The 16085-nt window shown below is 35.4% G+C and overlaps 1 protein-coding gene across 1 annotated transcript in view; it reads right to left on the reverse strand.

Annotated features, from left to right (window-relative positions):
* LOC104410933 (RNA-binding protein Nova-1-like) overlaps positions 1 to 16085 on the reverse strand; it is a 39539-nt gene that overhangs the window by 2053 nt on the left and 21401 nt on the right. Inside the window, 2 exon segments of the mRNA XM_010021234.1 lie at positions 1 to 806; positions 808 to 1004. The exon segment at positions 1 to 806 is cut by the window's left edge and continues 2053 nt beyond it. Of these exon segments, the coding sequence (XP_010019536.1) occupies positions 20 to 806; positions 808 to 1004 (984 nt within the window). The 3' untranslated portion in view covers positions 1 to 19.

The following is a 16085-nucleotide window of genomic DNA, read 5'->3' on the forward strand; positions in this document are numbered from 1 at the left end:
TCATCTTTAGCAGGGGCTCTCAACCCACTTTCTGTGGATTGGCAGCCCGAACTCCTTGCTCATATGTGATCCGTTGTGTAATTAAATACTGTGCGGCCTGGGTTGCAGCTGGTGTTCCAGTAATGGTTACCTTGCGATTTCTTGTGCCAGGTACGAATTCTCCCTTTTTAGAGATCTGTATCCTTGCACCAGTCAACTCCTGGTATTCAACTAATGTTTTCCCTCCTTTTCCAAGTATTGCACCAACTAGGTTTTCTGGCACTGCTATTTCAACTACATCCTTTGATCCATCTGTGGATTTTTCTGTTCCTAGGATGGCACTGGCAGCTAGGGGAGAAGCAGCTCCAAAATATCCATTGGTTGCAGCAGTAGCAGCAGCCAGGCTACCTAATGCAAATGTCGTCCCCCCAGCAGTGCTGCCACTGGCTGAGGCTTCACTCGCATAGGTGGCCAACAAATTGGCTGCTGCTGCTGCTGGGTTGGCACTGGCAGCTGCTGCAGCCAAAGCCCCTGTAGCTGCTGCCTGACTTAGGCCTAAACCTAATGTATTGAGATTATATCCATAGCTGGCTAATGTATTAAGTGCAGAGGTGATGGCCACCAGGTCATTGCCTGTAAAGCCAGATAAAACTGCTGGAAAGGCTGCTACTCCAGCAAGGTTAGCATGTCCTAATAGCCCTGCAGCAGCTGCAGCAGTTGGTAACACTTCAGCAGTGTTTGCATAAGGAGATCCGGTTGGATTGGAATTGGCCACTGGACCTGTGACATTGGCATAACTGATATTGAGACAGCTGCCACTCTGTGGTCTGGATGATAAGTTCAACAGCTTTTCGGTTTTGTTCAGGTTCTCCACTCACAGTGACAACCCTCTCTTGCAAGTTGATCCCATCAGGTTTCTGGGAAAGCTGCACCCAAGCCCCTGACTGCTCCATTATAGCCTTCACTGTAGCACCTCCCTTCCCTATTATCAGACCTGCTGTGCTGTTGGGAACTATAATCTTTACCTGTAATTAAAAAAAATATATATAAATAATACTTCTGTTTTGTGCATAAACACTATAATATTTTTGCTACCCTATAAAAGGAAGGAAAAGAATGAAGCAAGTTAGTTACCACGGTTTTAAAAGAAAAGGTTAAAAAATATTAAAAAAATACAGCTCATCTGCATGTTTCAAATGTACATTACAAAGAATTAGAGATAAATTAACAGGAAAATCATATTTATTATTCTCCCACAGACTGTACTGCTTTCAGCATAGTACATATCAGACCAAAAGATTAAGCAAATGCAGGTATTCTGCTCATATGGAAAGACTGACTTTGATTGTGTCAAAGTGAGTGTTTTCATCTGATTCCTCTCTTTCCAGGTTAAGGTAGCAAACCAGCTTCTTAGGAAAAAAGGTGTCTGAATTCTTTACCTTCCCTTCAAACATCTATAGTAGCAATAATTAAAACCCCACTTGGCTAAAGCAAATAAAGCAAATACGGTATAGCACGGACAGGTATTAGTTGGTCTTGAACGGGACATGATCTTCATTGTTTAACCTGTCAACCACTGTGGTATACACAAATTCATTATGTGCTACAGTGTATTATTTTCCAGCCTATGGAAATGAAGTTCAACTGGAGAGAGTATACAGATGCTGAAGCTTTTGAAAGAATAAAATATAGTGTCTGTAAATCTTAAAAAGCTTATCAGAACGTCTTCAAACAAAGCATATTTGTCTATAAATGCTACTTTTCATGAAAGTTTCAAATGGATACAACCTCATTCGTATCAACAAATTTATTCCTTATTGACTTACTGCTATGAGTGAAGACTGACACGCAAGATAGAAATCTAGTATTTATACATATTTTTTGTAGCTTTTGTTTTCTGTATAGATTTTACAAATAGGTCTCAAAGTTTTAATATACCATCTGTTTCATGATATTGAATTGGTATGATGCTTTATCTTACAAAAATGCATTTTTAGTAGCCTACTGATATCTATTTATCCAGGTTTTGTGGACCGTATGTGTAGGGATAACACTTTTAAACTTCTCAATCCTTTCAACAAAATGCTATCTAAAATCTCAGCAACAAGACAATACAAAATACAATTAAAATTTTATTAGCAACATTCTCATTTTACTGCCTCATTAGAAAGTCAAGCTAATGACAAATAAAAAGGCATGCCCTATAAATAAGCTTTTTCTAATCTTACCCAATTTAGGTATTTCCAGTTGTTACGATGGCATCAAAATAAAATCTTTGAAAATCCAGCATACTATGAAGTTGAGAAACATTTATATTTTCCACTTGTACAATATGTACAATAAAAACTGTAACACAACATATTGTATTTTCAATGAATTTTTTTACATTATATATAAAATTTTTAATTCCGTAAGAATTTCACATTCATTGACATTGAAACAAAAGATGTTCTATGGAATAAATGAAAAAAAAAATATTAGGTGCTGACTTACTCTAAAGGAAACATACTTTTATGTTACCTTTATTCTAAAAGTAACATAAAAATATGGTATTGAAAGTGCATTTAGGCCACCCATATAATCCTGTAATAATCCTATAAAAACACAAACATCTCAATATGTGTATATAATTACATACATTATTTGTGTATATACACACACATTGAAATGTTTTTTATACATGTTTATAGACACACTCATTTTTAAGTCAGGACACCTCATAGTAATTTTAAAATGCAGTTCAAACTATTTGGTGATTTTTGGGTGGTGATCTTTAGTTTTCCAATCAGAAAAAGAAGGAAACCACTCTTACATTTGATTTGGTATTTGGGATTTAGTTACAAAATGTATTTACTTCAGAGTCACTCAGGAAAACTCAATAAAACTGCCAATCTCTTATTGCATGGCGCGACTTCCATGATTACGGTTTTGTGCCACATACTATTGAAAACATTTACTGGACTCCACTGATTTAAAGACATACTACTAACAGCTTCCTGAGGAGATTCTGTTAACTGTGGTTTGCCAGATCCTGCCTGGTTTCAAAACCAACATGAACAGTTCTGATGAAGTTAGGCATAAGCGCTTATTTGAGTTTAAGAGAAGAACCTAAGAAGGTATGAAAATAGACTCTCATAAACATACATGGGACTGAAGAAGTAAGTGCAATATTTAATTTTAGGGCAGCATTGTAGCATATTGGTACTGTAACATGGCTAATGGTGTAGTAAGATTAAATAATGGTTTAATTCAGCTGGAAAATTAAAGAGGAAATGTTTTGTATGCAACAACAAATATTTTCTCAATAAGAAACTACTACTTTTTCCACTTGACATCACAGAAGTTCATTTGGTTCACCAGTAACAGCTCCAGTTGTTCAACAAAACTATCTAATCAGAGGAAAGATAAAGAATGCTCTCCTCCATACCCATCCACTCACACCTTGTTCAGACATGTTATTGTAGTTGGCCATACAAACAACACACAAATGTGTTTTGGAAAATAAATGCATTTTGGAAAATCTTGGATTTGCTGGATTAATATACATTTGTCTGCTCCTGATATATAGAAAAATACCGTTTCTAAATATCTGTTTTAGAAACATCAGATTGTGTGTTTTAACTGACTTTTAAATTGTTTTAGTATAGGAATATACCACTAACATTCTTTCAAATACAACCCCTGGCATGGTTAATATTTCACCTATTAACATATAGGACAACTTTTAAAATATACATGTATTGAAAAACAGACAATATGCACAATCTACTTTATACTAGGATGTGACAGAAAACATATTCCAATTAAAATTCAGTTTTAACAGAACATAAATACATCTGTATGCATTTTGCTTTAAACGTAAGTAAAATTCTGCTCTTCCTGAAATGAATGGAAACATTTGCATTGAGATATTCAGTTATAACATTCCTTTTTTTATGACAACTGATTGAAAATGTTATTTTAAAAAAGAGATAATTACTTTAAAAGGCAAAACATATTTAGGATTTTTCCTTTTTTTTTTTTTTTTTCTTTTTTCATTTAGGTCATATTAATTTTACTACCAATTTGTAATTCTCTACCTGTTTCCTGCATTCACTCATTTTTCCCTGGTTTATATATTGGAATGTCACCTCTTTACAGCAAACACTGATTGTGTTGTATACTAATACAGCAGCTAACACATTAGGTCACAGACCTCTAGGTGCCAGTACAATTGAAATAATACTTTTTTGTTGTTGTTTTGTTGAAGCCTAAAATCTGTAAGGTCGCTAAGTTACAAGTTATAAAATGATACAACAAAATACTTAGTCTCGACTCTGGTTATACAAACAGAAAGTGAAATCATAAGAATATCTGATTTTGTTATCTGCACCACCACCATTTTAAGTACTTAATGTCTGTCAGGGAAATGGGACTGTGCTCTTACTTCGCTTTCACAGATAAGAAGTTCAGAAAGTGATTTGGATGCATATGGGAGAAAATTAACTACTACCCAAAATAAGTGCTCTGAGCTATGCAATAAAGGTATCTTTGAGACTATTCAGGAAGGTTAGGCTTCCTGGTTTGTGTGTATGCTCTTGGCTATACTGAAATTTGTGCTGCAAAAATGAGAGTGAGTATCTAAAGCAATTACGAACATAAGCTTAAAATACATATGCAATTTAATTTGTTTCAACTGCTATAGGAAGAAAAAAATTGGAAGGAACTCAACTTTTATTTAGTGCTAAATAGATTTTATAAAAATTAAAGATTGCAATTACGACATTTGCTTACTCACAAAGCAAATTAATTACTTCTACAGGCATTACTCTCATCCTATTTGGATTACCATCACCAAGTTCAAAATCAGGCTCAGCAAGTTTAGTACTTCTCCCCTGAAAAGGAATCAAGCTGTAACAAAAATAAAAGAAACAAAGTAATTCCACTGCATAAGTTTTCACTAATACATTATGCCATCTTCAAAAGCCTTGACAAAGGTGCAACAGTCCAAGAAACTGGTGCTTAAGAAGGACTCAGACTGGAAAGCAGTCTGTTGCCCTCAGTTCCCAGCGAAGTCAGCAGAGATTTGGTGAAACTGCACTTTGCAGAAGATTGCCTGGTACGTGTGGGATCTCAGCCATTACAATACAGAGGACACAATTCAAATTGTTTTAACTTAGCATTAGTGGCTCATATTCACCCTGCTGCAGAGTCCTAGACTCCTAAACTCAGCTAATTCCCTAATCCTTTTCCATTTACTGACAGCCCACTTGCATAACCCCACGCTGCACTCATCATTATCACCTAAAAGTCGTCTGATTTACCAAACTGCAAGTCCTGGCTCAGTTCTGAGAGCAGAATAACATCTACTGTGGAATGCCAGATGTTCAGTGATTATGCTATGCCACTTCTCATCCCCCTCCCTTATGCTGCAATGAGATAATCTGCACTGAGCAGCTATGACTGTACACCACCACATGCAAATTATCTTCATGGGAAGCAGAACAATGACCAAACACTGACACTTCATTTCCTGTCTCCCCAGTCCTCATTTGCACTCCTCTCATGTGAACACCTCCAACTACCTATAGTAAGGTTCCCAACCCTTTCACTTTGCTATTACCTTATTTCCTTGCTCTCCTTCTCTCTGATGACATGTGCTCTGGTTATATTCTCAATTCTCACAGTCTTAGGAAGTAGGGGGATGGCAATCTCAAACTAACACTTTATGTGCCACCCAGCTGATACAAAGTATTTACCTGGCAAACTTAGTGGGATGATGAAATGCACGCTGACTGGCTGGACAGCAAGAATTAGTACTTGATGCAGGTGTTACACCAAGTAGAGTAACCATACGTAAGCAGGCAAAAACCCATGGCTTTAAGTTTAAAACTCCACATGGTGGTGTGATATATGCCTGCGCTAAATTACATCAGGAAAGAAAAAGTCTGATTATAAAAAAACAGCATCATTGGAAAAACCAAACACAACAATTTGACAATAGAAGCATTTCATTGCATCACCCTCTGCTTATTCCACCTCACAGAACTGTTTCCAAAGACTGCACAGACAACGAACCAAGGTGTTTTTTTATCTGTTATTCAGCTTAACTTTTTCTTCATATTTTCTCATGGTTAACTATAACTTCTGCCATGAATCTTCTGCTGTAGTCTTTTTTCCCTTTTATTAAATGTTTCAACTACTTTTGTAATGTTATTTTATCTTCTCTTAACAGAGAAACATCTTTACACAAAAGGCTCCATCTAATGTAATTGTACCTGATCTAGCGCAATTCTGCATTTTAGTCTCCCTAAAGCAAATCACTACTTCCTTAAAACTGTATTTAAATTACTATCTTCCATTTTATCTCTTTTTCCATCTTCATTACTCATCAATTACTTTAAACTCCTTAAAATTCTATCTGGGCTCTGGATTCTATACCTATGAAAATTCTACGCTATTTTAGCTGCTCATTTGACTATAAGGTTGGGGTTGATGAGAGCGTATTTTGAAAGCACAAGTTCCCATAGAGAGCAGCCAACTAAGAGTGAGAGCCATCTAGTACTTCCCTATGTGGCAGGCTAAAAACACTGCTACAATAAGCTTGTATTGTTTGTGAGTAGTCTTGTGCCATCCATGCTTAAACTGAAGTGGCAGCGTGATGAAAATCTAGGAGAAAAATCTGCATCAACAAAAGATGTGATAGAGGTCTAGTGGAATCAAACAGGAAGACAAGCAAGTACATTACTGGCAAGATGATGCCTGCATGCACTTAGAATTTACAGCTATGCTCCATTGTATCAGACAACTCTTGGAAAGTCCCTGGCTAAACACCCAATGCAAGCCACAAGTTCAAGGCAGAACAAGATACCAAAAGGTCATGAGCTGTCCCATGTGCACAGCAGGCAGAAATACCAGGCTGGTCTGGACAGGTGTTTGTTCACATCAAACTTGGGCTTAGCCTCTGACAGTAGGCTTACACAACAAATCCCTACTGATTGCACATACCCTCAAGGAATTCAGTGGAATTTTTCTGAGTAATTAGAATAGCTCTGGATTGGGTTCCATATGCATGTATGTTGAAATATGAACCTACCCTTCCAGAGGGGCCATGCACTGAACAAATTCTTGGTTGCTCAAAGAGTATACATTTTCTTTTTATAGAAAACACTTAGAAAGGATAGAGACATCTTTCTAATGGACTGTTTGATATTCAGATTAAAAAATACGCAAATATCCATAAAAAGAGCAGTTCTTTGTAGATCATAATGTAAATAAACTTACATTATAAATTAGTCTTCATCTTTCCTGATTATGTTTAAATTCTGTAAATGCCATTCCATTCAATTTCTCTCTTTCTATAAAAGGATATCTAGAACTGAAATATTCTGCAAACAAGTGCAATTGGATCATAGTAAGAGAGGAGCTGCTACTTTGTTCCTCAACATAATGCACATTTTTTTCTAATCACATTTGTGGTCCTGAGATTTTGTTCTCATCACAAGCAGCACATATATTTGTAGAATTTCCCTCATATATTTTACCCACAATTATTGCAAGATGTCATCTTGCTATTTCTCTATGTTGTTTTCTTTGTGGTATTTCTGCCCTCATAAATACTGCTTCTTTCAAGTGAAAGTTAAACTAATCCCTTGAACAAATAATATTGCAAGTAAGATGTCTTTCTCAAGTTAAAATCATTCTAGCTTATTACAAATATAATAAATTGACAGTGCAGAAAGATACTATGAAGTATTTTTATCTGCCAGTATATTGCAGCAAGAGTTTGGGCCACTTCCCACTCTAATGTTTATTACAAGTGTTCATTTTGTTCCAGTTCTCACACCTCCTCTCAGCTGAAGCTGCATTTCTAAAGCCCATTATTTCATTTTAGTCCTAAAAACTACCATGCAACAGAAACCTAGCTTCAGCTTAAATGTTTGGTAATAATTTACATCTAAAATTACGAGGTTTAGAACCTTGGAACCAAGATGGAGAAAGATTTACTAGAGGAAAGAATGTTTTTTTGGTTGTTTGTTTTTTTTTTTTCACAGATTGCTGCTTTGGCTTAAATCTAGACCATTTTTCAATTAGTATTTTATATTAAACCTTGACTCTTCAGGGGACTGAAAAAAAGTACCTCCCACTTCTTTTAGTTACTACCTAATTATGCTTCTGCCTACTTAAAAGTATGAAAATTAAGATTTTTCTTTCATGCTTTTAACTAAAGATGTAATTTGGAATGCAAATTTCTCACAGTAAGGAATTAGCAAATCATGTTTAAACAAGCAAACAAAAAAATTCTCTGGTCTCTGCTTTAGTTGCCATTCTATTACCAGTGAGTGTGTAGGCTCTAACTCATAAATAGAAAGCAGTTTTTACTAAATATGTGCACATAGTTGCATTAGTTTATCACAACATTAGTTGTGATAAAAATCATTAGAATTATGTTAGTTATTCAGGTGGTTGATTTTATGAGATTATCTAGTTCTGATCAAAGTATTATTAAAAATTTACACATGCATGCACACAGAAAAGTCTATGAGTAGTTTCATGAGTTTCCCTCATGAAAACATCATTCAGAAGCGTGGGAATGGAAGCGAGCAAATTCTCCATGAACTCTCCAATACATACTTTTAATAACATAGAGAAGAAACTTAACTTTTCTATTTTTTTTGTGTAGCATAAAACCAACATCCCATATTTGATGCATTAATGTTTCAGGAGTTTCAAATTATATTTGCAGAGAAGTGTAATGTATTTTGAGTAGCTTCATTTATACTTTTCACTTTTATAATTAAAAAAAGAAAAAATGAGCTGATTACATACTGCATTATACAAGAGCAAAAAATTACAGATTTACATTCAATTGCAGAGTATGTAGTACACATAGAAAATCAGACATCTATATTGACTGTGCCATTGTTCACATGAAACATCTATTAAGATGTTTCAGAAAGTGAGAATACTAACTGCCCTGGTCAGTAAAGTCTGAATGACACTTTCAGTGACAGTAGAATGTTAAGCCTATTCTCTAGCTAAATTCACAATAGTTCCCTCTCCTATCAAAAATCACCCTGTTTTCTTTTCCTCATCTGATTTGTTGCATGGTGTTCTATGAACACCTGCCAACATTCCACAGCATCAAGAATAGGTTTCACAAAAGCATGAATATTTACAGTATTACTGACTATAGTAATTTGGGATGCTTCTGACTGGAAGACACCATATAATGTAAATTCATTATTGGAATTGCAGAAAAAACACTTCTCTACACAAAATGATCTAAAGTAGATAATATACAAAATACTTTCTTGATGCTATCAAGAAAAAATCCCATTGTTTTGCATTGGATAGGGTCTAACTCATAAACTCACAAAACCCACTCCAGATTGCAAAGTGAATTGATCTTCCTGACACCAACTGGGGCAAAGTTAGTGTATCCCTTTTTTATGCTTTCCCAATCACAAAAGCTGTTGTTGCTTTGGCTTTTCATGGATTGTCCAAAGAAGCATTGTCCAAAGCAGCATTGTACTGGTTGCTTTCCTGAAAAATCTTCAGACAAAAGAAGGAAAGTACATAAATAACTAGGACACTTCATACAATCATGGAATAGTTTGGGTTGGAAGGACCTTAAAGATCATCCAGTTCCAAGCCCCCTGCCATGGGCAGGGACACCTTCCCACAAGATCAGGCTGCTCAAAGCCCCATCCACCCTGGCCCTTAACACTGCCAGGGATGAGGCAGCCACAACCTCACTAGGCAACCTGTTCCAGTGCCTCATCACCCTCACAGCAAAGTACTTCTTCCTTATATCTAATCTAAATTTACCCTTTTTCAGTTTAATACCAGTAACCCTTTGTCCTATCACTACATGCTCTTGTACAAAGTCCCTCTCCAGATTTCTTGTAGTCCCCCTTTAGGTACTGGAGGACTGCTATAAGGTCTTCCCAGAGATGACTCTTCTTTAGGCTGAACAAGCCCAACTATCTCTGCCTTACAAAGTAGGTGCTCCACCCCTCTGATCACCTTAGTGGCCCTCCTTTGGACTCACTCCAAAAGGCCCACATCCCTCTTGTGCTGGGGCCCCATAGCTGAATGCAGTACTACAGGTGGGGTCTCATGAGAGCAGAGTAAAGGGGGAGAATCACCTCCCTCGACCTGGTAGCCATTCTCCTTTTGATGTAGCCCAGCATACGGTTAGCTTTCTATGCTGCAAGTCTAAATTGCCAAGTCATGTTGAGCTTCTTGTCAACCAGCATCCTGGTTGGATGGATCCTCCTCCTCAGGGGTCCTCTCAATCCAGTCCCTATCCAGTCTGTACTTATGCTTGGGATTGCCCTGACCTAGGTGCAGGACTTCAAGCCTTCTCGAGAGAATCCTTAAAAGGCTGCATCCATTATCTTCACAGGTTCTCGCCAGTAGCAGATCAGCCATAAACTTTTCTGAATGATTTATTTTTACTAGAAATCTTGTACTTGATGAAAGCAACTAGTGGAAGAAATCTTGTGGCTGAAACATACAGATCTGATGGTAATAACATATCTTAGATGGCCTATAAGCACTGACTCTTAGGAACCCATTTTCCGTGAGTTCAAGGAGACTGAGGCTTCCAATTTTTTTATAACAGCTGTGGACCTGCAAGTCCAAGAGAAGCCTAGGAGTGTTGTTAAATATGCCTTTGACTAGAGTAGAAATTTTCAAGAGTAATATGCAACATTAACATTACAGAACCTCAAGGCTACTCAATAGTGCCCAATTTTCAGTATAAAACAATAAATGTGTCTAAAATACACAATGATGTGCTTCTAAAACCAATCCAGAAAATTACATGGTGTAGTTATGTCCTTTAATTAAATTTAGAGGAAAGGATAGCCAATAGAAATATGCAGAGATTTGCCATTACTGTGTCAATGATGCTTTCCACTGAAGCTGAATAGAACTTGAAAACATGGAAAGCTTAAAACATGAAATTAGAAATACATTGAGATATTCATTCTCTGATATTGCTGGTCAGATTACAGCATTATTTTAACAGCATACTAAACTTCATCCAAATTAATTTAGGATTCAAATTTAAAACCAAAATCACATTTTAGCATTCCAGGTAAGAATGCCCAAAATCAACCTCTGAACAATACGTTTTAAAATTAATCTATTCTAATTAGTTTGCCGATTATCTCGGCCACAGTTGATTTCTACAAGGTATGTAGAAATCATTCATTTGGCAATTCATTTGGCAATTTAGAAAAAGAAAAAAAATCTAAGTTGTCTATGCTATCTTCAGGAGGCCTCTCTTTTCAAAGCTGTCTAACTAAGGTTATTCAGCAGAACCATTTAAATTTTGTGGTATGGAAAAAAGGAATTTCTAAGGACCATTAAGAAAAGTCACTTCCCCTTTTGCTCGAAACTTGAGGTCAAAAGAGAAAGAGTTTGATGATTAGCAATAGGAATTTTATGGTTACTCCTATCAACAGGTTTGTCATTTCCAAAAAGCATAAAGTACTCACAAAATAAAACAGTTATTAGTCCCTTTCTTAAAATACACTGACAATTTCAGTATTTTAATATTTCTATGTTCACAATTATCCACCAATTTTGCTACCACTATCCTGGTAATTTGAAAACTGAAAAGAAAAAAAAAATAAATTTGAAGCCTCAAGTGAGAAGCTGTTGAACTGAAAAAATGGTGGAGATAGATTGAAAGAAGGAGGTGAAGGAAAGTGCAACTAGCTTTTACCTAGAACCTGAAACATCTTGTTATTCTGAACTAAGAAATGAGGCAGACCCCAAGAATATAAGAAGACCGTAAAGAAACAGCAAAGATCAGAAGGGTATGTAAATTAGTATCAAAACATCAAATTTGTATTTCAGAAGAAACATAGCAATACAGATCACCCTTCAACATTTACTATCACTTGTCATGTAGAAATACAGAAATTTTTCAGTAATTTTCTGTGATAGATATGGTGACAAATTCTGCTAAACATACTTTGTTTTTGAATGATAGCTGACAGCAAACATTTAGGTTTTAATTGCTTCAGTTCCTCACAGCTACTAAAATATTTTAGAACCATGCACCAGTAGTTTCTCCTGATCCTTGCTTGGACTTTGAACATATAGGGATAGAATATTATTCCTAAGATTTAGCAGTAGGTGGAAGTATATCTATAAGTATATGGCCATTCAGTCATTGTTTCTCTAATAGCAATTAAAAAATCCTACACATTCATGATTATTTTTTGGGGAGACCCGAAAGTTCCATCAATTCAACTTCTAACTGATCACAATTATTTCTTTGAGAGAGAAGAGGACTCTTGGAGGAAATTACTAAAGAAGGCTGTTTCGATTTTAAGTGATTAAAAGTTGTGAAATGGAATCCTATATACTGAGAAGGCAGTCTCTGACAAAAAAATATAGCCCAAGATGGGATGGATGGAGGACAATTAGTAGGAAATGGATCAGACACATGTGAATGTACTCCAGCTGCAAAACACCACACCAGTACTGGAAAAGCATGTGGTAAAGGTAAACATTCAGCCAGTCAATGCTGTTAAAATACCAAAGCCTAAGAGTTTCGTATCACTGATCGACATCAATCTCATCAAGCACTCATTTAAAAAAATCCTAGTCATGATTCATTGCCAGTTTTGAATTAGGGCTGCATGCCCATGTCCTTTTTCTTGACTGTCTTCTTAATAATCTTGTAACAAAGAATTTTTGAATTGCTGATCAGGAATATAATTACCCTGTGTAAAAATTCCTCAAAGTAAGTCCATTATATAAAGTATTCTAACATGAAAAAGAAGAGAGGAAGGTACTTTGTCAGGTCTAGGCACTAAACTGTGAAGACAAAATATTTTCCTAGGAGCAATACAAATACAACTTTCTCATGAGTTCTATACAATTTAGTAAACAGCAGTTTTCCTTCAGATATAATTAAGTAATAAGATAGTAGAGCAAGTTTTAAAACAAGTAAGATTTTAAACACTCACAAAAATCTAGCTAGGCACACAATTAGGAAAAAAAAAAGAATACAAGAAAAGCAAAGTCCTTTTTACAATTCTCATTGACATAATACGATGCAAAAACATAGAGAAACGTAAATACATGAATACCAAACCACCTGAATATATACACACACACACATATTTTTTTATATATGTATCTCTACACACACACATTTCTGTACTATACATATATACTTCTACATGTGACTTCATGGTACTGGATTACTTTTAAGGAGAAACAGTCCTATTGCATTTAGTATCTAACCAATAGCTCCAGCTCAGAGCACAGAAACTACTTATTCAGTAGTGCCTCTTTAAGTTGTTTGTTCACAATTCAGCTAATTCCACAAAACTCTAAGAATAATAACGAAAAACAAACGCCATGTTTTGAATGGAGTCACCCCTTCTTCCTAAGCCCACCATGTCTATATTTAACTACACGTATAGAGATAAGAATTGACAGAACAGGGCATTTTTAATGGTGCATCTTGACCTAACCTGGCACCAGTTATGCACATGCTCTTTACTTGCAGATCACAAAATTGTAAGGTAAAACGAAGTATAAAGCTTATATCATCAACTAATATGCATAAAGTAAGCATGGTGGAATGATAAATTACTTGCTACATTTATAACTGTAATGAATATGGCAAACTGCAACCAATAAAGATGATAGAAGATGAATGTACTGCTTCTAAATGAACACTTTTGAGTTTTCATGGCCATAATTAAAATAGTAATAAACCCTAACATCCCCTTCTACATTATTTGTAATCAATATCCTGGGTTAAATATTCTGTTCTCCATTCTTCTCAGCAAAAAAAGGAGACACACATCAATTAAAATCCTTGTGGTAACCCCATTAATATTTCACCTCAGTGAAAACAAGAGCAGATTTATTCATGTTCTGACCTATAGATTGTTCTGTATAGCTTCACAGTGTTTTTCACTGTAGGAATGGTGAAAAACAGAATGAAATTTGTCTTATGAAAAAGTTAGCCTAGATAGACCAGATACATATTTAGATTAACAGTATCAAAGGCTATGGCTACTTTGCACCCCTGGCTTTGCAAAAGACAGTAGCAGAGGCTTGATCCTCTGCATTGATTGCTGCTTAACTATTAAAAAAATTTGTATAGCAAGAACTATGCAATGACATTTGAGGGGAGGATCTCTCATGGGTGTCATTTGAGAAGGACAGTTAAAAATTAAACACTTAAATAATCGTATCTCCCTAGGTCATAAAAAACAGTAGTTATCAGAAAAAAGGACATAGTTTCACTAATGGATGGATGTCTTCAAGCTTAGTAAGCTCTACTACAAGACTCCATAGCTCTCTAAGGCTAATAGAGTCTTCTTACAAGCCAATTCCTCTCAAAGTCTGACACCACATCTCAGACAAGGATCAGAAACCAGAAAAGGTAGTAATACCAAACTGCTGGTCTCAGGACATATATCAGTAACTACAATTAACTATAAGTAACTACACTTAAGTGGCTGGCTCAGAACTTAACATTCACCCAAGCCAATTTCTATGTGTATGTTTAATTTATACATATATCTGCTTTCTGGTTTACCCTTTTGTAAACTTGTAGTTACACACTTTTAACCAAGATAGCCACAACGGAATAGTAACTACTGCTGGAAGAGAGAAAGAACAGTGGAGTAAGTGAAGGCAATGACATGGATTAGCAGTTATTTCAGTAAACAAACAAATGAAATGGGCTAGTTATGAAAGTCAACATAGCTTATCAAAAAAAGCAATAACTACAAGAGATGACTGAAGGTACGACTACATGTTCTTTCTTCAATGTGAAGATCCTGGATTTACCAGGATACCAAATTTAGCTCGGTGGGGAAAAGTGCATATATTTACCATTAACCCACATACTTGCAAACCATATTGTCTCCAAACACCAGTACTCTGGTTATATTTCTCAGATAACGGGAATCTATGGAGCCAAATTTCATTAAAGAAACCTATACAAAAGTAAGTAGCAACTAAGTAGTGACTTTTAACATTTAATTAAGCCTTACAAAAGTAGACACAGGCAATATTTGAATATAGATAACTTGCATATATTTATAATTTTGGCTAGATAATCAGCTGATATAAATGTACACATGGAAAAATATGACTCCTTATGGAAACTGAAGCTGTGGTGCACAAATGTTTTATATGGATGTATTTACACATATACATCGCATGTTTTTTATATCTGTATTATATATATGTAATTCTCTGTTTGCATTAACTTGGAGAAATACCTTTCCAAGTGTAAATTTGGAGACAGCATTCTTGTTAGATTTAAATCTCTCCTTTTAAAGATACACTGAAATAAAATTTGCATAAAACTCCTGCCCTGATCTCAACTCCTGTGCACACTATATGGATACTTTTCAGCTTTCACAGATTACAGTTTAATTTTGAGAGAAAAGATACTAATAGAAAATAAAAGGAAAAAATGAAATAAACTGATCTAAATGCAATAAAGGTGAGGAAATCAACAGATACACTAACCAGTTTTGATTTCATCATACATTTGTCCCTCTTTATTATTTAACAAACGTTGACTGTGAAGCTCTTTTCAGACAGAGCTCAATAAATGCATTATAAATTATAATCTCAGGAAGTTTACATAAAATTGCACACAATCTGAATTATAGTTTATTAGTATTACTATGTGATATTATTGCTAACAAGGAATTTTATTTTACTATTTCAACAGTAAAAATAAGTTCTACTTCAAATATAGTATTTTATTAATATTGAAATAACAAAATGCTCATGGTGATATTATGAAGCACTAACTTTATTGAGCACTCTGACATTCAAATTGACAAGCTTACACTCTATTATTGATTTATTTTTCTTAGCATCAAAATAAGGGCCTTCTGTATAAGTAGTGTAAATAGGACAATTAGTAGTATAATAAACATCTTGTATTTCATCAGATATAGAATCATAGAATAGTTAAGGCTGGAAGGGACCTTAAAGGTCATATAATTCAAACGGCCTGCCATGGGTGGGGACACCTTCCACTAGACCAGGTTGCTCAAGGCCCCGTCCAACCTGGCCTTGAACACTGCCAGGGATGGGGCAGCCACAGCTTCTCT

Source organism: Nestor notabilis, unplaced genomic scaffold, assembly GCF_000696875.1.
Source record: "Nestor notabilis isolate BGI_N333 unplaced genomic scaffold, ASM69687v1 scaffold1569, whole genome shotgun sequence".
Taxonomy (NCBI): Eukaryota; Metazoa; Chordata; class Aves; order Psittaciformes; family Psittacidae; genus Nestor; species Nestor notabilis.